At 44.1% G+C, this 23,604-nt stretch overlaps 1 protein-coding gene and 1 long non-coding RNA gene across 4 annotated transcripts; one reads left to right on the top strand and one right to left on the bottom strand.

The window, feature by feature from the left end:
- Positions 1–86: 86 nt before the first annotated feature.
- On the bottom strand, positions 87–23,604 carry LOC147193884 (uncharacterized). Its single transcript, XR_015103040.1, has 4 exons — positions 23,531–23,604; positions 20,752–20,815; positions 17,675–17,746; positions 87–633 (listed from the first exon to the last, which is right to left on the bottom strand). It is a non-coding gene; the product is annotated as an uncharacterized LOC147193884 (long non-coding RNA).
- On the top strand, positions 3,307–22,201 carry cxxc5a (CXXC finger protein 5a). 3 transcript variants are annotated; one of them, XM_086130734.1, is made up of 3 exons: positions 3,307–3,482; positions 10,558–11,561; positions 21,200–22,201. In XM_086130734.1, exons 2-3 carry the CDS (start codon positions 10,767–10,769, stop codon positions 21,242–21,244), a joined length of 840 nt encoding a protein of 279 aa, XP_085986860.1. In that variant the 5' UTR covers positions 3,307–3,482; positions 10,558–10,766; the 3' UTR covers positions 21,245–22,201. The 3 variants fall into 3 exon arrangements, with proteins under 3 accessions (XP_085986860.1, XP_085986861.1, XP_085986859.1); XM_086130735.1 differs by lacking the exon at positions 3,307–3,482 and adding an exon at positions 3,955–4,302 and having other exon boundaries at positions 21,203–22,201; XM_086130733.1 differs by lacking the exon at positions 3,307–3,482 and adding an exon at positions 3,955–4,302.

Below are 23,604 nucleotides of genomic sequence, written 5' to 3'. Positions count from 1 at the left end.
CTTGAGTTTTGTAACCTATGGAATAAGATAACGGACCCCCCCCCCCGCCCCCCCATTCAAGTCAAAATTTTGTCGAGTTTTTTCTTAACAAATATTCCAATGATATCAATATTATTTTCTTCCTTAAAATGCACAGTTAAAAATTGTTACGCCAAATCTGAATGAGTAAGAATGGCTCGATCACATCTGCACTGTCTGGAGGATTCGGAAGGGAAAGGTTCAACAGATTTATTTGAAACTCCGGCTGTCTGTGTGGAAGTTTTAGATACAAGAGAGGGGAAATGGTTTCCTTACAAAAGAGAAGTGAAACAATTATGAAAGTCTCCGTACACTTGCGGTCTAGACATTCAGGGTCAACAGTCAGCCCAGAGTGGAAATGGCTGTTGTCAAAATATGCCACTAGATAGCGCCGTCGCTCTTTTAGTGCCACTGTGAACACGTTTGGGCCTAATCTGGAGACTTTTCGTGACAGGCGAGTTTTGCAACTTGGCGTTCATCGTTCCAGACAATCGTCTTTATTTTTAGCAGTGCTTTCATTCTTCGGAGCTTTTGATGGCATCGAATCATACTTCCCTGGTGCTTGCGGTGCGTCTTCGAGGGTGCCAATACCGGTATCATCCTGGACTGATAAACCTGAACGAAGGTAGCGGAGAAAGCAGCGTGTGACCGAGTTGCAGTATGTCTTATGTCCAAAACAGCATTTTGACTGCTGCCGTCATACATTTCAATACAACCAAAATGTGCCATTAATGACCGACTAGCAAGTGTCAATAACTACCTAAAATGATTCTAAAAAGGTCATAAAAGTATTTTCTGAATGACTGACAGCAGCGTTTGCGGCTGCTATTTTTACTGGCATGGTGCTTTGGCAAAGTGGTTGGAGTTAATGGTGCACTAAGTGGGCCACTTCCAACATCATATGATGAAGGCTACCAGGGTTGCCATGAACTCACGTCATACATTTGACCTTAAAAAGTTTATACAGTATATATATATTTAAATGTAAAACACACACATACACACACACACTGGTTTATATACATATAGAGTACATTTACATGAAGTCAATATTCAGGTTAATGTGAAAATTTAAGTCGGCCCTGAGTGTAAATGTCCAGATTTGCAAAGCAAAGTGATGGATCTTGTTTATGAAATGTGTGAAGTAAATAAAACTGACTTGCCTTTTCCAGCAAAATGTACATTGACTATTTTTTCTGATGTGTTGTCTCAAGTAACACTACCTTAGAAATGTTCATTTACAAGCACATTATGGTTATGACGATGAAAGTTTTGCGCATAGGGTTTCTTTTAAAAAATAGTGATCGCCAACTACTGGCCTGGCATGCATATGACAGTTTTTTGTCAATTGTTATTCGCAGGTCTATTTTTTAAAAAAGTTGATTTTTCTGTGAGATGCTCACACACAGACGATGGGCCCTCTCTGTTAATGTACAGTGTATACTCTACTGTATAATTAAATTGCTTGGATTTTAGATTGAATATCTCATATCCCTACATTCAATGGGAACCCGCTGTATGATGTAAAGGGCCTGAGGGTCAAAGGCACAGGAATGTCGGTAGGTCAGAGGTCATAAATGTTAAAAGTTAGAGGATAAGAAATGGAAAGGAACAACAACGGAAACCTGAGAGATGTTGCGCATTAGAATTAAACAACAAAGCCCAAAGCTAAGTTCTGTGAAATGTTTACATGCAGTTAACACGATCTACAACATTCTCCGCTCCCTCCGTCCCTGATAGACCTCCCCAGAGCCGCGGTCAGGGGCTTTCCTACGGCGCCGGTCATGTGTGCAGCTGGGGATGGAGGCCACGCAACAGTGATCTTGCCTCCCCGGCTCAGGAAAGTACCGTGCCTCGCTGCGCACAACCAAAACAACAAAGAGCCGAGTGTGGCTGCAGCCTGCGGGGTTCACTGCACCCACCACAGCGCGTCCAAGAGTCACAGCTAGCTGCTCTTACCCGTCAACGCATGACTCGTCTTTTTCTTTTTGCCTTAACAATGTCATATTCCTCTTTTCCTTAGCTTGGATAAAGGACTTGGGAAAGTCAAAACGAATGTAATATGAACCACATATTACAAATTGCATGTGAATGCTGCAAGGATATAATGTTGATCTGAACTTCAAAGAAACTGGCTACAGTGAAAATGATGAAGTGGTGAATTTATTCAATTCGATTTTGGCGACTGAGTGCACAAAATAAAATGCATCTGGATCCACAGGATTTTTATTAAGTAGCGGATGTAAAGTATACATTACTAAGAAAAAAAACTGTATCTGGAACTAGTTATTATTTCCTGCAACCACCTGACATGTCAATGTGCAGTCCCTATATTTGCATCATCATGAAGTGAATCCCTGGACAAAAAAAGTCACATCACTCAATAAAAATGTCAAAAAAAAAGTAGTTACATGTGTTCATTATGTACCTTCTGCCATCTGGTGGAGGAGCATTTTATTGTTTTGCCTTTCACACTACGTTCTGGCATAGATAGCCGACTAAATAGGCCTGTGGATTATTCGTTGTAAAGAATTTTCACGAACTCTTAAATGCTGTGGAGGTAGTTGGGATTATATTTGGAATAGTTAAGGATTAGTGAGTAGTGGTTGGTGATAAATACGGTTAAAAATGCAACTGGTTTAGTTGTGCGCCATTGCAAACGGTAATAAACAATAATACTGTACATCTCTGAAAGTGTCAATCAAAAATGAGAATTATTATTCTTGAAAGAGCTCGTGTTGGATTTCACTGGTTCACGCTCAAATGGTGTTCTAATGTTAATAATGAACAGCGGTAAATAGTGGTAATGTAATTATGATCTGGGAAATAAGTTGGCAAATTGTGAAAGAGCTCATTTGTATCAAATTGGAACGGAGGCTGTACGTGAATGATTTTAATCACTGTACACTCACTAACACGTTGAACCCGTTAGGCGGCGAGACTGCATTTATTGTGTGCGCCTTTGGAAAGCGACGCCTGCGCGCAATTACGCACTCGGTGGCCTTTGACTTTAGTATTTGCCAAGTGAGTGTCATGTTTACGAGCCACAGAGAATATTTGTTTGCAGGGAGGGTGGTTGGCCACTGTCACGGTTGGTATCCCCCCCCCCCCCCCCCGTCCTCCCACCCTGCCGAGAACACCAACCCCCTCCCCTCTCTCCCCTCAACCGCTATGTTCCAGCACTGGAGCCTCCATCGCGCGGCTCGATCGATTCTCATTGATTGTCCCTGACGAGCTGCTCCACTTTCTAGCCAATGTCAGCCAGTCTGCGATCGGGAAGGAGAGAAACGAAGGAAAATCTCTGCCGCCCTGGCGGTGTCATGTCCACACACTTGGACTGAACGCCTGCCAAGCGTCCGGGACGGTCCGAAGAGGCGGACTGGACTCTCCGGCGAGAGGCTACCAGAGAAAGACGGAAGCTGTGGGTGCGGGGACTGGATTTCTGGAGCGCATTGATGGCCGAAGTCAGTTCACTCATTCACTCGTTAAAGGAAACTATGCAAACTCGAGTTGGGAACTTGATTCCAAAAATACTTGATAGTTCTTTCTACTTGGAGCGTAAATTTGTTTATGTCTACTATTGATTACAAAATGGGGCTACATTTTCAAGCAGTGTTTATGCGGCGTTGAGTATTGCTTGTTTATCCATCGAGCCATTTAAATCTTATATTTTAATTACATAGGTTAACATACAAATTGAAAATACCCAATCACAACACTTACAATACTCTCTATTCATGCGAATTTATCTATATGTACCTTAGTCCATAGTAATGTGGAGCGTGCGTTAACAATTATTTGAATTTTAGTGGTCATTTTTCAAAGCTGCTGCAATGACCGCAAGTCGGTGTCCTGTGTCGCGCCGCGTCAAAAATCCACTTCGGGATTTCCGCTAACCTCCAAAAATCTATGAAACGTGTTTGCATGTTCCTCTGGGCGAGTGGGATTGTAGAGGTGGGATCGCGAGGACCGGAGAAGGCTGGCTGGCTGGCTTGGGGGGGGAACCCACGCGCCCGAGCCCCACGGAAAGTCCGCCTTTGCCCAACAACTGACGGTGAATGTTGGTTTATTTCTCCCGTGGGTGGTTCCACGCACACGGACGCGCTGCTGTAGGCTACTTGTGGAAGGAGGAGGAGGGGGGCGACGCGTGTCTTTCCTTCCCGCTTTTGGGTGTTTTTTTTTTTTTTTGTCACCATTGCGCACGACAAGGCTGAGAGACGAAACGCTCGGACTGTGGGAGCCCCCCCCCCCCTCCTCTCCCCTCCTCTGCTCGGATCTGCTCTGGTAGGTGCCAATAACACAGGGTTTGTGTTTACAAATAACAACATTGAATGGGAAGTGAGGCTGGGGTGGGATGGATGTTTGGAGGCGGAGGGGTGGGCTATACTTTGTTAAAGTCCAAAAAGTTGGCTGTCATCTCCCCCCTCCAAATGTTGGAGCAAGCTGGCACTGCGGGAGCCGGTGCCGCAGATGGGGCTTCCGTGCCCCAGACAAAAGCGCGCTCATTTCCCAGCGACTCCCGGTGCGTTGTCAGGGCGCCACTGACGAGCTGCCGCCACTTTGTCACGAACAATCTGGCCTTTATTTCCATGTGGCGGCGGCGGCGGCGGCACGGACGCGCGCGGCGTGATGCGGACCAACTGAAAACTTAAAACGATTCTCTGTGCGTGTTGTGTGACCGTTATCGGAAACGCCCCCCCCCCCCCCCCCCCACCACCCGAGCACAAACAACCAGCATTAATGATGCGTAAAAACAGTCAGGAAGTCCGTTTCTTCGCATTCCAGATGGCACCTTCTCTCTCTTAGCTACGACTCAGTGTGCTTTTGTCCGAGCGTGGGCAAGTTCTCAGGTGTCCTTCAACGCACCACCAGTTTCCGGCGACACGAGGTGCGGTATTTTTCAATTCCAGGGTGCTCGTCTCCAACTTTGCGTGCGTAAATCAGGAGGAGGCGCAGCACCGGAATAGTGTAATCGTTGTCACCATGCTTTTTAACTTCCTCTGCCTGCGCGCGTGTGTGTGTGTGCGCGCGTGCGCGCGCGCGCGTGTGTGCGTGTAGGAGGTGGGAGGAATTGAAAATGTGACGCTCGTCGTCGACGGCGCGTCTGCGGCGGGGGGAGGGGGGGGGGTGTAGAAGGCGGAGGCGAGGGGGGTGATGGGGGTCGCATTATACGTGCATCGCACGCACTCATGCTTAAAGTATTCCCGCGTCTCCACAAGTTGAATCACTTGTACAAGAGTTAGAGGCGGACTAAGCCAACGTCTAGGAGCGGCGGGGGGAGCAGGGGTGGGGGCTGGTAGGGGGGCGCTGTTGTTTGTTTTGAAATGCTGACTGCGATAACTCGCCACCTGCGCCCGCAGTGACGTCAGTTCCCCCATTTACTGCTTAATGCTCGAGAGATTGTGAGCATGGAGGAGGTTAATTGTCCAGTTGGGTGAATACTGACAAAGTCATTGATCCAAACGAATGCCGTTGAGCTAATTTCTTGGTGTCTCTTCACTCCATATTTACACAGTCCGGCTTGTATTACAAATACTTTCCAGTATTGGTTGGTCCTATTTCGACCACAACAAGCCTGAAAGGGGCACCATGGAGAGGATTTTAATTGCTCTGATGTCATCCTTTTAAGTGCTTCTCTTGGCCACTAGGGGGCACATTTCATGGCATCTGGGATTGTTACGCTAAACTGAGACGTAAAAACAGGCTAAGTAAAACGAAATCAAATTATGCCATCATGTTGCGGGAAGATTCTAACTGTTAATCCGTGTGCAATTGCAATGTCAAAAAGTCATAGTTGGAATGCTTGCCACTTCAGAATGTGGGTTTGATTTCCGGTTCAAATTGAGAATAATTATGTTTGATGCGAGTGTTTGCACGGTGCATCAATATCATCCCCAATAATCCATACCCCTGAACCAATGAGGTTATTAAAAGGTAGTTGAAGACGATAGTCTATTGTCTGTTGGTTTGCAGCAATATATGATCAAATCATTGAAGCTTTATCTCAATTGACGTAATCAACCATCACCCACCACCGCCAAAAATGAGGACGATATAAACACAAGCACGCCATAAAATGCTTTTGTCCATCACCTATTGATCAGTTAACCAAGTCATCAACTGAACGCCCACGACAGCTGCAGTGTCATTATGGGGAGGATTGGAAGGATGTGCACATGACGTCAGCCTGAGGAAGAAAGTCTTCAAAAAGTAAAAAGTCCTTAAGGTCCCGAGTAGGTTGAGAGTTGCAGGTGAATGTGGAATGAGATGTGCAGGTATCCGAATGTTGACAATCTCCTCGAATAGTTCAATCAGTGGCACTTATAATTTTTTCAGCATCACCTTTTCCGAAATGCTCCACTTTGTCTTCGAATCATATTTAGAATATTTCTTGCATTGTATTGATCTTGGGTACATATGCCATACACAGTCATATTATTTGTGCAAATCCTACTCGAATGTGGCAAGTATGATGCCATTGCCAGGAGCAAGGAGGGTTATGTACTCGAGTATTTCTTGGCCCAGCAGTAACTTCCTGGAGCCCTTCACTGGTTGCCTGGTAACTGAAATGGTTTGGCATGAAAGTGTCGTAAACAACAAATTGACGTTTTACTCCTACGGTATGGAATAATTAAGACACGAGTCGGTAATTAGGGTGCTGGTGGGTGGAGTCACTAGTCTCGGATGAAGCCGCGTTAGTCCTTTGAAGAATTTATGCTAACTTGGCTAACAAGCTAATAGAGCCGTACATCAAAGTAATAGTCTGTTGGCAAAAGTGTCACCAAGTTGACTGCAGTTGAACTAAAGCACCTCGGCTTTAGAACCATTCAAAATGTTCTGCTTAATATGATTCCTCTTTCTCCACGGTAATGACCAGAACTCACACAAATGCACCGCCGTGATGCTGAATTGACTCTCGGGTATGAGTGCCACATGCAGTGATGCTTTAATTGCAGGTGACATCATACCTTTAAGGCCACGCCCATTTGAAAATTTGTGGAGATACGGGGTCAGTCATTGACCCATATTTGACCCTTCGGACCGTTTATATCTACGTCTGTGTGCCTTGTTACTAGCAAACAGAGACACTCTTTGCGGGAAAAAGACAATGAATATTGAGAAAAATGTCCTATACAGTGGATATACATTTGTTTCATGCTGAGACAGCATGCAAGAGTTCAAGGGCTTGATATGTAACTACTAATTACACTGCTGTCAATTTAACAGCAACCAGAGGTGTAAAGCTTCAAACGTGAACCACCGCATCAAGTCTGTGACACAGGAAATTGGGTAAAAGCGCCTCAAGTACAAAACGACACTAAATTATCTAGTTTCATTTGGCATTCAGAAGTGCGGGAGTGACGGTTGTGGTTCAGGAGGCAGTTCCCATTAGGACAGCGACGCCTTGAGTTAGTGGTGCAGCGAGAGTCTCGAACGAACTATGACGCGAGGTTGTTTAGCCTGAGAACGCGTACCGCGTTCAAGGGTGATGGTGTCGAGATGGCGACGGATGAAACCGTGTGATCACTGACAAGCTCTTACGAAATACACAAGTACATCAACACACAATGTTGAAGACCAACGCAAGGGCGGTTGGGCGTGCTGCTATTTGGCTTCGGCTTGACTGCGACACGGAATATAAACTTGTGATCATTTAAAATGAAAATCTTAGCATGTTTCGATTTTCATAACTTTATATTAATTCGGAGACTTTTTTTTTCTTTGTAGATTTAGGTCACAACTTTATGAAGAAACAGACTACTGTAGTTCACATGTCAGGCCAGTAGTTGGCAGTGTAACTAATTACTGTATACACTAGATAAATTTTCCATGATGGATGAAGTTGTTACTATGGTTCATTGTGGATTATTTTTTATCAAAATGTCTCTAAATTGTGGTCATTCGTGCCGTAAACATAATAACAAGGATTTTAATCACTTATATATCAGTCTCACCGCACCCACGGATGAACTCCACTCCATTATGTGTGTGTGTGTGGGGGGTGCGTTTTATTAATTAGCATTTCTAAAAACAAAATTGTCCAGTGTGTAACAAAAACCTTCCCGCCTCCATGTCAACCGACAGGTCACCGCGGCAGCTAGCAAGTACAGGAACATCACACATCTCATAGATGACCTTCTAAATTGACTGCTGTAAAGTGAACGAGACTCTCATGGACAGCGAGCGCTCACTTCTGTATCGAAAACGACTTCAAGAGAGCACTTGAGGTCATAAACCCCTTAAGATAATTAGAATGCGGTCGTAAATATACGCTCATTAAAAATAATTAATACGTAATATGTCAATATTCAGACCAGTGAGGTTAGTCTGTTAAGTTTCCACAGTTTACATGTCTCAAAGCAGTGGCTAACTAAACATTCCTGCTATTTGGCAAAACGACTGACGATCTTGAGAGGACACGAACCAGCGTGTCGCTGTGTCGTTTGTCAGTAGGCAGGTGTTGCCTGGACTGTCGCAGAGCCAAAGTCAGCAGTATCCAAAGTGCTGCGTCACATCCACACCATCTATTAATGCTCTCAACCGACCGCAGTGATGACTATAGACGTCATTTGACGGCAAAATATGGCGTCATCGCTCGGTTGGTCGGTCGCGAAGAATAGACGGCCGGCCGGTGCGCCAGCGGAATGAAACCATTTCGGTAGATCAGAGATTTTCTTAAGTCTTTTTCATGGGTCCTCGCTGCCAGTTTTGTCACTTTGTAGATGACTTGAGAACTCATTTATTCCCCGTGATTGATTATATGCCAATTCATTCATCTTGTGGAACACTCAAGGCTTTTAACACGTTTACTGTATTTAGAACATTGACGAAGCGGCTGGATCAGAGCTGGATATTCTCCCAGGCCTTGATTAATCAAGAAATAGTGCCGGGCAAGTGCCCAAGCCCGCCCGATTTACTTTCACGGATGCACAGCTGCCAGAGTGCAACTCAGAGTGTGTGAAATTCAAATGTCTATCAATAACCACTTAGCTGCTTTTAACTACATGAAAAGTATTCAGAAATGACCACTAAGCACGTCTTTCTTTTTTTTTTTTTCTCGTCTCTTAGTTATGTGAAACCCCCACGTATCGTTCTGTGATGACTTTCAGCGCTTTGCTTGATGCGTTCACCCGCAACAGCGCAGAGATGCAATTAGTGTTGCGATGCTTCGGGGAAAGTGGACCCCGGTCAGCGCCGTAGCGGGAGAAACTGAAACTATGGGGCCGAGGGGCTGTGGAGCCGGCCGGCTCTGGTTCGCTGGCGCCACATCCCCTCTGAGCTGGTGAGAATGTGGGGGCTGTGCTCTTGCCTTTGAAGCTTTACCTCCCACTAATTCTGGCCTTCCAATTTCCACACGCTGCACAGACACCCCCCCCCCCCCCCGCCGCCCGTCGTCCTCTCCCCCCTCCTTTTCCCTTTGTTTCCCTTATAAGGAATGGCCCGGCCATTTCCTCCGCTTTTCTGTGGGAGGTGGTGCGCTTGTTTGTGAGCACGGACAGGTCAGGAGAATACGAGCATAGTTTGCCTTTTCATAGATGAGCAGCCACAGGAATCTCGAGCCAAATGGATGAATGCATCGGTGTCCAGTGGGGGAGTCTCGCCCTACCTGCCTGATGAATTGTCTTCTCCCTCGCGATTGTTTGATCCATCTAGCGCCAAATTATATTACATTTCGCGGGATGGGGGAATGATTTCCAGAAAGTGAAACGCTAGATTTTTAGGTGTTGTTGAAACTATTCTAGCTGGTCAGGTCAAACACATCATTGAGAATGTCATGATGGTTGAATCATCTGACACAATCAAACTGAAGCCGTAGTAAACTGATACTTTGGGCTGTAACAAATACAAATGTGAATCAGAAAATTTGTTATGATTTAAAAGATGCGAGTGCGTTGAACCAAACGGTTCCACTTTAAAATATATCGAGATACGCATCGAATCGTCTTTCATTCGAGACGCGCACCCCTACTAATGCCAAAACAGGCCAGTGGTGGCACATATTTTGCACACTGACCGCGATCACAATATCGCATCAAATATTCTGCCCTGAACAAATGTGATAGTGATCAGCTTTCAGGTGTTCAATTTCAACAGTACCAATTAGTTTGGACTGGTGTAGAACCGTACTGATAGGAGCTCCGTATACTACTTTGGTGACCTCGCTTAGTTAACTCATTCACTCCCAAAGACGTTTTTAAACGTCTTTTCAGACTTGGTCTAGAATTGGCTGGTACTGAATGAGTTTTAAAATATGAACATATTTGTAAATGAATGTCTTTCTGGTAGTGCCGACGAAAAGCGAACAATATTTTGTCAGTAAAGGCAGAATATTTGATAGAGCTCAAGTAGCGGGTCTCATCGCGTCACGCAAGTAGTCATTAATTTGGCCGGTCAGTGCATGTTGAACATGCCGATAAGGATGCTGTCATGTTACCTCCAATGGAACCACTTCAGAATTTGTTGAATTTGCTGTAATTTGATGAACTGAACTGGATTTTGATTAATTAGCACACCGCTCTCTTCTCTCCATGTGTTAAGGTTCCAGATGGCCCATGGAAGAACGTGGATGAGGGCTTAGTTGTCGAGCAGGCAGAAGGCCTGTCTGTTGTTGGCTGGCTGATTAGTCCATCAAGGAGTGGCACCACTCTCCCCAGGGCGCAGAACGGACCAAGAAAAGGTTCAGCTCGCTCATCCCTGCCCCCTTTCCATCCTCACCCCATACCCGGGCGGCACATACGCTCTGGACCATGTCTAGCAGGCTGTCCCAAGGGAGCCGGACTGAGGACCTGGAGCGGAGTAGCTGCAAACAGGACTCGCCCGTTATCGAACGCAGGAACCGCAGCGGCATCATCAGCGCGCCCTTGAACAGGAGCCTTAAGAACTCCCGCACCCTTTCGCAGTACACGGCGGTCTCCTCCGCCGCCACCAATGGACACAAAGACAATCGTGAGACAAAGAGCCACACGGCCAAGCCTCAACCACCTCCGCCACCCCAGCCCACCGTCTCTGCGCTGGCCGCGGCCAAGTTGGACCGGACCCTAGAACAGGTTCTGGAGGGACAGAATGGCTTGCTGCACTTTGCCCAGGCAGCCGCGTTATTAAAGCGGGCCGGTATGGAGCACATGCTTCTGCCCGGGGGCATGGGAGTGGGAGTTGGCGGAGGAGATGCGGGCTCGGGGGCTAGCGATTTGGAGGGTACGTCTGTCGCGGACGCCGTAGGTGGTCCTGTTGACTTCCCATATGGAGTAGGGGGCGGCTTCCCCTTCAACCCGGGCCTTTTCATCATGACGCCGGCCGGAGTGTTTCTAGCGGACAGCGCGCTTCACATGGCCGGCCTGACCGAGTACCCGGCGCAGAACGAGCTGGCCTCTGCGATCAACTCCGGCAAAAAGAAGCGAAAACGTTGTGGCATGTGCCCACCTTGCCGGCGGCGGATTAACTGTGAGCAGTGTAGCAGCTGCCGGAATCGCAAGACGGGGCATCAGATCTGCAAGTTTCGGAAATGTGAGGAACTCAAGAAGAAGCCCTCTGCTGCTTTGGAGGTAAGAAGGCATAGTGGGCCCTAAACATTATGTAATTGCCTCGATTGTTTTCAGAAAAATGAAAAACAAATTGCCCTTCCTCCAAATTTGGCAACATCGAAGAGAGGTTTAGCAAAGATTCACAGACAAAATCCAACATTGTCAAAACACCCTGACGGTATTTGTACCGCGTTTGTGAATACGACGACAACAAACATGCACACTAACTGCATGTCCACCTGTACAGAGCTCTTTTGAATACGTAATGACCAGTGGTCACGTGACTCCACTGGATACCGTCAAGATGAAATGTAAACTTTTCATGTTGGAGAAGAGTTTGGAGCAGAAACGGTGTTCAACAGTCACCATTTTGACTGACTTACAATATAAGGAAACAGAAATGCTGTCATTTTCAGATACTTAAACTTAGAGATGCGTTTTCAAAGGCATTTTTCATCTTTTGCAAAACGCGGTTATGTAAACCAACCAGCAACGCGACACTCATTTTAATCCGTTTTCCGCCTTGTGTAAGCTAGCACCTAAAACGACGACCTGCCATTGGATTCATGCGTTAATAATGAAGGGTTGGGTTTAGGTGAGTGGAGCGAGGAGTTGCGACAGGTGGTGTGCGCTCTGTGTACCTCACCCATCGAATACCACCGAGTTGGTTCATTCACAGGCTGAAAAACAGCTCCCTCCATTTGGGCCATTTTCAGCTTGGTCACGTCCGGCTTACACATACATGGTAATATTTTGGCCGAAATGTGCAGGAAAAAAAATGTAGCGTTCGTGGGCACCGTCAAGGTAATTGTGTACTGTGTATGTGTGTAGGTGTGCATGTGTGCGTAAGTACGTGCGTGCGCATGTAATGTGGTCCATCTGGCCTTGGAGCTGTCATCTGGAGCACCAGGTGTCAGCATGGCAAAATGTGCCCCCCCCCCCCACCCCCACCCCGCACCTCTTTTGCTGCCCCTGTCCTTCTCTCCGGTGACACTCCTGCTCATCTAAATGGCCTCGGAAAAAGAAAAAAAGAAAAAGAAAACGTACTGCCCTTTACCTCCGTCGCTCTCGGTGGCTTATCCAAGCATGGCTGAGGTGACAGAATGACCGATCATGAAATTAATTTGGGCAGATGTTCCGATCTAAAAAGAAAATGAACGGTCCTTATCGGTTGATGGGAGAATCATTTACTTTGTTGAAACACAAAGACTGCTTTGTTCCCGTGTGAAGGAAGCACTGCTTGATCACGGAGTATTTAATGAGTCGAAATAGGCATGATGTGGGCAAATGTGTCGGGACACCTGCCTTTGATACTTGCAGTACAGGAAGTGAACACGGAAGAGTTGGTCTTAGTGGTAGTGTAGTTCATCCTAAAATATGTTTTATGGCGTTGAGCTCAGGGCGCAAGTTCTTCTACAACACACTCATCCAGCGATGCTTTTATGGACTTTGCTTTGTGCACTGCGGCACAGAAACTGGCCTTCTCCGAACACTACGCCAGTGAGCATACAAAAAAAAAAAAAAAAGAATTATCATTCAAGTAGGACACTTGTTACTTGAGTTCAACCCCCGATTGATTGATCAATTAAGAAATGCGTCCCAAGCATTTTGCTTCAATGGTATATAATGAGTCTCGTCTTTATGGCGAGTGGCCCTTAAAAAGGATTTGAAAGCCATTGAAAGACGCATCTTCTCAAGCTGCAAACAGGCTGATTATTTTCATATACTGTATGACTGTTTTACTGTAACTAGGGGAGGATTTAGTCTTAATTGATGATTTGCATGTGACGGGGGTCGTGGTAATTAACCTGACGTTCACGCCAGTGGCGCCAGACCAACAAAGGCACTTGAATATTCATGAGCGCTGATGTTGATATGGGTCATCACGTAGCTCGCCACGTCACAGCCGAACGGCGCTTCAATTATACGAGATGGACTTTAATGATATCGTAAACCTGCAGAGTTTAATAGTCGTCTAACCGGCAGAAGTACGGCTGCTTATTCATTCATTACAGAAATCTATAATGATTTAAATGTCATTTGTCATCATATTCGAGTATACCTGTGAAGCACATGTTCCTCTTTATGTTGCATTTGATTTTAATGAGATACATTTAGCAGAACAATACTTTAATGAATGTTATTAAAGGATTAGGTTGTGTTATAATCCTTGACTAATGACAGAGGGGGAGGGAAAAAAATCAAAACAAAACATGATGTTTCAGGGCTGCACTTCTCTTACGTCAGCCCCGATGTTGTAAAACAATGTCACTGTCGTGAAGTAATTGAGCACCGAGTTAGACTAAACAGACACCGGTGTCACCCAAGATGAAAAATGAGGCTCAAGAGGGTAACATGATTGTGCGAAAGAGGAGAAACAAACGAATGGTGATATGAATGTGTCACATCCGCACGCGCGCAAAGCAATCTGATGACCGACAGAAGCCGCAAAAGTTCCATCCTCGATGGGGTCGATTTGGTTTTTGGTTTTAAATGGGGCTTTGAAAAGTTCCGACACTTAAATCGAATATTCCAAACGGTTTTCTGATACAATTAAAATGAATTACATAACGCTACTCATGGTCACGTTTACATTTATGATAACATAGACGTGCTTCACATCATTATGCTGAGATGATTATAAATTCATTCATTCATGGTCGTAACAGCCCTCTGAGGGAAACCATAACTACAGTGTGGCAGGCGACGCAAATTAGTTTGACACCTTATTGATTATTCAATATTGTCAATGACGCATGATTTTTTTTTTTTGGGGGGGGGTGGTGAAAAACCACAGCGAATTAGCCGTGTGCATTGAATTTTAAGCATCAACCAACCAGTAGGAAGAATCGGACCACCCGTTTTCATATCGAGGGCCCACTTGTTGCTCGAGGAGGAGTGATGTGTGAACATGAAAGCCAAATCTCTGTTCTCCCGGAGTTAAAAAAAAAAAAACATAAGAAGAAGTTCTAAGTTCAAGATGTAGCGTTTCACACTTTTTATTTGTCAGCGTGTAGGCACCCCGCTAGCGAAACCCGATATTGTCTTAACAGGCTTTTGTTCTGAAGTCAACCGCTCTTGTCCTGCAGGTATTCAATTCACACAACACGGCCAGTCATCAGCGCACGTCGAATGCCAAATGACGAGCTGCATGACTGCTTGCCGCATTCGGGGAGAGGAGACCTGTTTTTATTGCCGCTTCCTCTTTACGCGTTGAATGCAAATTTAGGGTAACTAGACATCATAGGAGGGCAAAGCCATGTAAATATTGCTCTATTCTATTCTATAATAGCTTTTATTATATTGTAAAGTAATAGTAAAATACACAGAAGACGTGCATTTACATTGCCAAGAGGTTGGGTGCTTACTTCACAATCACGAAAGTAACTTATACAATACTTAGTTACAGTACTTACTCTGACAATTGTCAAAACCATAAAAACTGACCTGCAATGCATTTTGGGCCTAGGCATCAAGTTAAGGAAACTGTGCATGAAAGTACCTAGACCAACATCTTTTCAACCAACAGGAAGTGAGATAAGAGCAGCTACCACTCGTCAATTCATCCTGCACCACAACGTCAACTTCACCGGAGAATCCAACATTGTAGTATCTGACGGGGTGGGGGGGGCTATTAAAAATCCATAATGGCTATCTTGCAGACTAATTTTCATACATCGAAAGATAACAAAAGATTTACTTGGTTGTGTGGTTCCGCATTTGATGGGCGGGCGGGCATTTCCGAGCCCCAACTATGAATATAAAATAAATTAACTCATTCACTCCCAATGACGTTTTTAAACGTCTTTTCAGACTTGGTCCAGAATTGGCTGGTACTGAATGAGTTAAAAGCCCAATTTCCATAATATGTTCCCTTTAAGATTCAGGGGGAACTAAAAGCTGAAGGCCAAGCCATAATGAATGGATTTAGTTAGACCTTTATTCCATTTGTATGTAAGTGTGAATGAAGTGTGTGTAATGAAGCACTGAGATAATAATGACTTGGCCTCAAATCGCCTAAACAGACCTAAACTCAAAGTTAACCTTGTGGCAAGTTGTTTGCATTTAATTCTTGACCATTTTTTTTTAACATGCGGTTTCCTGAAACGTCGCAAGCTGGTTTTACCGCATTTGCATGAAAAGGTTGTTGCGCGCGCCTCCGAGATCCCTCTCGGCATACGCGTCGATACACAAGCTCGGTCCAGCGAGCGAGGCGCTTAATTTAAGGGTGTTGACGGCGGCTCAAAGAGGGAGCGTAAAAAAATCAGCAAGTGAGGGGGAGTTTGCATGCGGAGGCCTTTGCCACATTGCCGCTCGCTGGCGCAGAACGTCTGGATTTATTCTGAGAATGCAGCGTTTGATAGAGGCACGTGGGAAGGCAGAGCTGTTGGGCTTGCGTTGCCGATGTGAAAACCCTTCAGTCGCGTCAGTCTCGGCAGCGGAACTTGTCACGATTACATGAACTAACGTTGTGGTCGGTTCGTAGAACGGCTTTTTGGACTGAGACTACAGTTGCACTGTTCGGAACCTCTTCCTCATGGCTATAGCCTCGTGAACTTTCCTTCACAAAGACACATGTGGGACATGTGGACGTGTTGGGAAAACTGCTAACAGGCCGAGGGATGAGTTACATCAGGAAGAATCAACGAGAAATATGGCTGTGAGCAATAATGGAAATAATCTGTTCTGAGGGCAAACTGTTGCAATAATAATTTTTATAAGATAAGATAACGTTTATTTGTCCCACACTGGGGAAATTTGCAGTCTACAGCAGCAAAATTGGGGGTGGGGTGACGACAAAGTGTTTCATTGCACAAAATAAATGTTTCAGAAAAGAACTGAAAAGAATATAAGTGCAAGATAAATATAGCATTAGCAATATATTTGTAGAATAAATATAATAAATTTGCTTAATTTATATATATATATATATATATATATATATATATATGCATAATAAAATATAAAAGGGACATTTTAACTTTCTATGTTTACGACTTGCACGCGTTTAAAGTCACTCTGTATTTCTTACAGTAAAAAAAAAAACAAACCAAAAAAAAAAGAAAAGGCTATACAAATACATTTTCATTGCAGACTCGCCTCACCCACACGAAAAAAAGACCTCGATCACCATTAAACCCAAAACAACAATCCACTCCACCTTAACAAGTGACAACGGCAGTCGTATTGATTTTGGTGAGCCGCACGCTGAGCAACAACGCGTGCAAGGTTCCGCCATTGGTTTTCACGAGAGGCCGTCGGCCCCTAGTTTGGCTGCGCTTCTAAATCCGATCGCAGGTGAGCGGCGTTCGCAACGTCAAAGATGGAACGGCCGCTCAAAAACCCAGTGTCGTTTTCATATGAGGTTTCACAACAAAAAGAATGTTTTGCGGCTATAAAGCCTGACTCATTTGGCGCGGCATGCTTTTGTGAACGGTTTTTGGAATAAGTGTTTTAAAACAGAGGTCTGGCATACGGATTTGGAAATTATATGGAGAGGAGTCTGAATTATATGACCTCGGGTATGTTTCACTTGAAACCTAGTTTTGGTTCTTAAAGTGTCCATAATGTTGTTATCGAGGAGGTTACATGCATCTGATAAAACACCTTACGCACACACAAAGGGGAAATTCTACGATTATATTCCCGGAGGCTGTTGATGAGTAGGAAGACAGCTGACAGCTGGCGGTCGATTTGTGTTTTTCTTCGCTCCTTTCTGCTCATTGTGAATCTCGGGCAATGCTAAAAGTCGAATTCACAGTGGCTAAAAGGAATTTCTACGCGTAACATGCACTTTCCTGCCAAATGTCATTACAAGTTGAAATTAGCAATGGCCATTTTCTTGTGATATGCTCGACAAATTGTTTTGCTATGCTAAGACAAATGTGTTCATCTTCTTTGGGTTGGTGGGGGGGGGGGGCCATCGATTATAGTGATTGGTTCACTACTTCACACCCACAGATCCCATCTACTCGAACCGGTGCAGTCAGCGATAGCGACAAACAGTTTTTTTTCTATTTTCTGCCATTTCTCATTGATTGCACACAGTTAATGAGGAAATCCAGCAGTTAAAGTTCATCTGATGAATGTGTTTTTCTCGCCGCGTATTACGATGCTCTAAATCCAGACCTTACCGGCTTTTTGACATCCGCGGCGGCGCCAGATGTTGCTGCTGTCCTCCTGGCTGTCTCACCGGCTAAGTGCTTCTGTGGAAAGGTCGTCACAGAGAAACACGAGGGGTTAACAACACAGACCATAAAATGATTCGAGCAACATGCTGCCTCAGAGTCTTACCTCACGGTTTCATATTGACCATCACTTTAGCAAGAATTAATTAAGATATTGTTGGGGGATATTCTTTTCAAACAATTGACACAAATAAAATTATTTGCCCTATAAAATGAGATGCGTGAGTTTAGAGTAGCTTCTCTCATTTTCGTTGGACATGCTCAGATTTCTGGGCTATTTCATTGCATCAAGGTGAATGCCAACATTGCCATCACTGAGCTTGCCAAAATGGTGTCATTTTATTCAAGCAAAGCCTATTTATAAGCAAACGTTTCAGGCAAGTGTATATGAGTAGCAGTATTTTGGACCAAAAATTAAGAACTGGCTGTAAAAAAAAAAAAAAAAAAAAAAAGCCATGTAACATGAGCTAAATGCACAGATTAGCAAAATAGCATTTTTTTTCTCTACACATCAAATTTGGTCTCTTAAAAAAGATGTTGTTAATTGGTTCAAGTTTATTTGTACAACAATTTTTTAAAATATATTTTATTTTTCTGTCCATTTTTTTTTCCAGTGTTTTCCTTAGTTTAAATTGCATCCCGAGTGACACTGCAAACAAACGAGCTAGTCTACAAAAGCACAGTCAGTGTTGCCAATTTAGAGCTTTATCAACGTTTTTGACTGCTCCAGTGAGTGTTTGGAAGCGCTTTTACACTATTGCGTATGACCAGAAAGATACCCGGTGGAAGTCAATCACAGTCAATCACACAGAATATTGCCAAAGTCATGATGATGTCCACTACAAAAACGGTTTACTTATACGCAGAACAAACATATGACCTGAGGTATGTGCATTCCAATATTTTTCAGATCATCTTGCCCCACATGTACAGCTCCAGGAGAGGGGAAAACAAACCAAAAAAAAAAACTTGAGAGATGTAACGGCTGCAACTGACTAAAGCCGCCCTCGCAGAGCCATGCCATTTGACAGTTCATTTTACAATGTTCAATTGTTGAACATTTGAAAGAATACGTTATCAAGTATCATGTTTACATACATGTAAAAATCTATTGAAATCAGATATTTGTGAAATAGATGTAAGATTTACAGGTTTAGTTCGCTGAACATGCAAGGCTGGCAATGTAAAAGCATTTTTTTCTTCTCTCCAAAATGATCTGAAATGACCATATAGAGGGACTTCGCTTTTGTTCGCCATTTGAAGTGTGATTCACAAACATTTTAAGTAGTACAAATGTCTTCTTTCTGCTCATTGTTGTCCTAATTGTTCTTACCTGCTGGCTGGAGCTTAGTTGGACAAAGGACCCGAGCAACAAGGAAAAGGCTGCCTTTGTATTTGCCTGAGTTTTTTTTTTTTTTGGAAAATTTAAATCCAATGATTAGTACAGATATCATTCCATGTCATTGTACCGATTATATTTATAGAACTGCCAGCATTTTAAGGTGTAACATTAAAGTAACACAATTGGGGATCAATATTTATTTCCTTCAAAATATAGTTAAGTGATATTTGACGAATGGACAACTTCTTGGGTACTCAGCCTAAAAGAAAGTTGGGGTTTTTTTCAACATCAGCAGGATTTGTACTATTAATGGTGAAGATAAGCGGTTCAGTGAATGGATGGCTGCATTAAAAAAAAATTCTCTCTATTTCATTATTTTTCAGAATCGATCAGCCCTCGTGTGAATAGTGCGAATCTATATGAGCCCTGTGCAATTGGCTGGTGACCAGTCTTGGGTGTATCACTTAGCAACAGTTAGGAAGTCGTTTCACCTGCAATTTAAGGTCAACATGCAGCACATAATAATATATTGGAATGTCCATCCATCCATTTGGGTTATGAGTGACCTGGGGCCCATTCTAGCTGACTTTGGACGGTAGGTGCGATACACCCCGGGCTGGTTACACTCGCCAGCCAATTGCAGCGCACATAAACACCACCGCCATTCACATTGTCACATGCCATTCAATTCACTTAAGACCAGATTTGGAAGCTATGTCTCAGAACTGTGAGGCAGATGAACACGAGAAATTGAATTAACTCATTTGATTTTAGCTGCAGATGCAAAAACGTACGCGTTTGGGATCTTGATGTTTAACCATCTTGAAGTAAGGAGATTTTGAATGTTTACAGTTGAGATCACATGGAAATGTAAATCTGCGAATGAGAACCATGTGTCAGGTCTTTCACTTTGTTTTTGATAAGCAAGTGTGATTGAACGCATGGCTACTCATCATTTTATTTGCACGCCGAATCCTTAAACTGTCCGCTGTCGGATGTGATGAAAAAACAGGGCTCTGAATGCACCACGCATGAGATTTTCTCACTGTATGGTGTGACTTCAGGGGTGTATTATCATGCCAGCGTGTGGAGGTGTGTGACTGTACTTGAATACATTTTGGCTTTGGTGTGAGAGTGTGTGTGGGTGTGCAGGAGCACTTCCTGCCTCGTTCCGGATTGAGCGGGTGACTTAGACTTTTCCGGACGCCCGCCATGCCGATAGTGTCTTTGTCCGGCCTGATTGGCGGACCTCTGCTCGGCCTTGCAGCAGCGTGCGTGCGTGCCACTCCTGTCATGCAGATAGCCACGGCGAGGGATGGCGGATGGAGGTTGCGACGGTGACGGAGAGTGGCATCGTCATTAACGATGGCGTGGGAGTGCGGCGCGTGCGGTGGCTAAATAATAAATGTGGCCTATCGGTTTTTGTGTGAAGCCTTTTCCTGCGTCTAATGGCTCATACACATTTCACCACTCACCCTGAAAGTGGCGTGTCATTTAGGAACCAAAATAGCAAACAGGCAAAGGTTTCTCTAAATTTGGACATCTGAGTGCACTCAAACAAATAGAAACAACAACATTAAGTTACAGTAATTCAGAATGTGAAAAAAAGAAATTGTAGCTCCAAAGTCAAATAAAAAAGCAGACACAAACACAACAACTCATCACCAAAAGAACGTCATACCAATGATGCGTGGCGATGGCAGCATAATGCTTTGGGGCTGTTTTTCTTCAGCTCAATGTGGAGCCTGTGAAAGGAAATATGAACAGTTTGCAGTCAGTGATCGTTCACAACCTTTCAACAAAAACAATGCCAGGAAAAGCTTCCTAGAACATCTGAGCTGATATGGGTCTCAATTTTTCTATATCACAAAACATGGGATTCGAACAGGGGGTGTGTAGACTTTTCAAATCCACTGTTGGTAAATACAGATAACCCAGCATGTTAAGACAAAGATAAGCAAATGTAATTTTTTTTTAGAACTCCAAATGTGTATTTTATTCACGTTTTTTATAAAAGTCACAATATACATGTATATATCCTTAAGTACGTACTGTACAAAGTGCACTTGGTAATATTTAACTTCTCTTTCTTCTCGCCCCTCCCTTTCTCTTCTTCTGTTTCTTCCAAGAAGGTGATGCTTCCTACCGGAGCGGCGTTCCGGTGGTTCCAATAGGACTTCGCCTCAACTACGCACCCAAAGCTCTGCCATCAAGTGCAATGCCAACTCTTGGATTGTCTCCGGAAAACAGACACTGGCTAATAAAATAAATGACAAAAAGGAAAAAAAAATGCTTACAGAAAAGAACAAAAACTAAGCTGAAAAAAAAAAAAAAGATCTGTGGGGTAATGGATGCGCCTACTTATTCCTTGAACCAAAAATGAAGCGTAAAGAAAAGCATCTATGAAAAGTCCCTTTTCTATGTTTCCATTTTGGTACCTTTTGTCCTTTTTCCAGCAGCTTTTTTTCCATGTCGCCTGAACACTGAACTGTTTATTGCCAGAAGCAGAAATGATGGGCCCCCGGTGTGGACAATCAACTAATTTCTGTGTTTGGTGTTAATGTTGTTCATGTGTGGAAAGATACAGTACTTGTGTAGAGAATGTACTTTTACAGCTATATATTTTAAAACTAGTGGCTCATGGCAAACATTCTTGTAATACTCTACCATCATGTTACTGAGACAATGGCCTCATTTGACCGTTGACAAACAACAAAATGGTTTGGCAACAGATTTTCACATTCGGATGCTGTAAAATTCCACAGCCAAACAGGAAACAGAAGCTGAGACTCCGCTGCAATGTCGTCCGTCATCATCAGCCCTCATCTGCATTTCCAAACTACTTATTTTGGCCCCTACTGAGCATGCCCCATAGCATGCTATCCGGCCGATAGCACTAAGAGACAGCACTTGCTCTGAGTCTACCCTACTGAACGCACTGAGACAAGGTTTTTTTTTTTTTTTTTTTTTTTTTTTTTTTTTTGGTATTTGTTTCTTTGTTCTATTTCCATGATTTTTTTTTGGTTTTGTTTTGTTACGTTGCCGGGTAGCTGCAGCTCTTAAAAATAACCAATCTTTGTATTTGTTTAGAAAAATGGACTGGTTTTTGTGAATAAAGAGGAATGCATGTATTAGTGTCCAATGTACAATTGTAATAATTTTTAAAAGACCGACTCATTCGAACATCATTTTCTCGTGCAGTAGCACCTCTAAAGTCTAGCAAGTCGATATAATTCCAAGTTAGGGCCAATTTTTTTTTTCTGGAAAGAGTCGCACGAAATCCAGTTTATAAGCCATAATCAAAGTTGAGGGTGTTGTATTTTTAATTTTAAATGGGGTTAACAATTTATTGGTCTTTATTTTTGTATTAGTGGAAAAATAAATAAATTAACTCGTTAATATTGAAATTTAAACGACCTTAACTTTGATGGTAATGAAGATACGCACGTCTGTGCATGGACTGGAGTCTAATTTGAATAAGAGTCATCTCATTGTGTCATTCTTGTCATCACATGATGAGAAATAAGAAAGTTTAGACTCTTCAATGAACCTGTGGCAGGCATGCCAACCGCTTTTCCACTATGCTGCCGTGTCTCAAACAGTCAAGAGAAAAAAGAAATTGCAAGTTAATCCTTTCATGCTCGTTGAGTTGGGCGAGGTCTCAAGAGGTATGCTGAGGACTTGCCGGGGGTTCGGACTTCAAAATTATGAACGGCTTTACCTCTTATCCTGAAAACGACCTCGGGCTTGTCTGACTTTAGAGGCACCGCTGCATTTCATTTAAGGCGATGTTGAAGGAACCGAAAGAAAGTGTTGCCTGTTTAGTTGTACACATGTGATGCATTAACCGAGTCAAAGAACTAAAGTTGGGCTGAGGACAAGTGAAAAGCTTCAACATGTGGCCAATCTCACAAGGGTCTTAGTGTAATTACTAATTCTAATGACTGAGGTCCATGACGCCGGGGTGAGTTTCCATTTCCTTTTACTTGATGATTCTAGCTGATGTTTTTCCTTTTGTTTTTTGTTTTGTTTTTGTTCTTCTCAGCTCCATAGTTTCCCCCCCCCCCCCCCCACTGCCCCCCTCTCTCTTACACACACATCCAGGTAGTGATGCAGAGCTCTGCTGCAGCCATGGTGCTGAGTGTTTTTAATTAGCGCACATCCACGGTGGAAGGCCCAGTATGGCGTACGAGCTCGTGATCAGCTTGGCGAGCAGGGAGTTGGAGAGAGTGGCTGTATCCCCCCCCCCCCCTGGCCCTCCCGCGCCTCGCTCCCTCCCACCTCCACTGATGACAGTGCTGGGCTACTGCCATCGCCATGGCGATGGGGGGGGGTAGTGCATGCGTGAGTGCGTGCGTAGTGTGTGTGTGTGTGTGTGTGTGTGTGAGTGAGTGTGTGTGTGTGTATCTAGGGGGGTGGCTGAGGCCTTTCATTATTAATGTGCACCGCGGCGTCCTTACCTCCTCTGAGCCCGCACAGCTCACTGCCTGACCTGCCATCCAAGGGAGATGGGAGGGGGAGGGGGGGCGTGAGG

The sequence above is a fragment of the Hippocampus guttulatus genome, chromosome 15 (assembly GCF_054856545.1).
Source record: "Hippocampus guttulatus isolate MCC_2025c chromosome 15, RoL_Hgut_1.0, whole genome shotgun sequence".
NCBI lineage: Eukaryota > Metazoa > Chordata > Actinopteri > Syngnathiformes > Syngnathidae > Hippocampus > Hippocampus guttulatus.
This window is presented reverse-complemented; position numbering and strand designations above follow the sequence as displayed.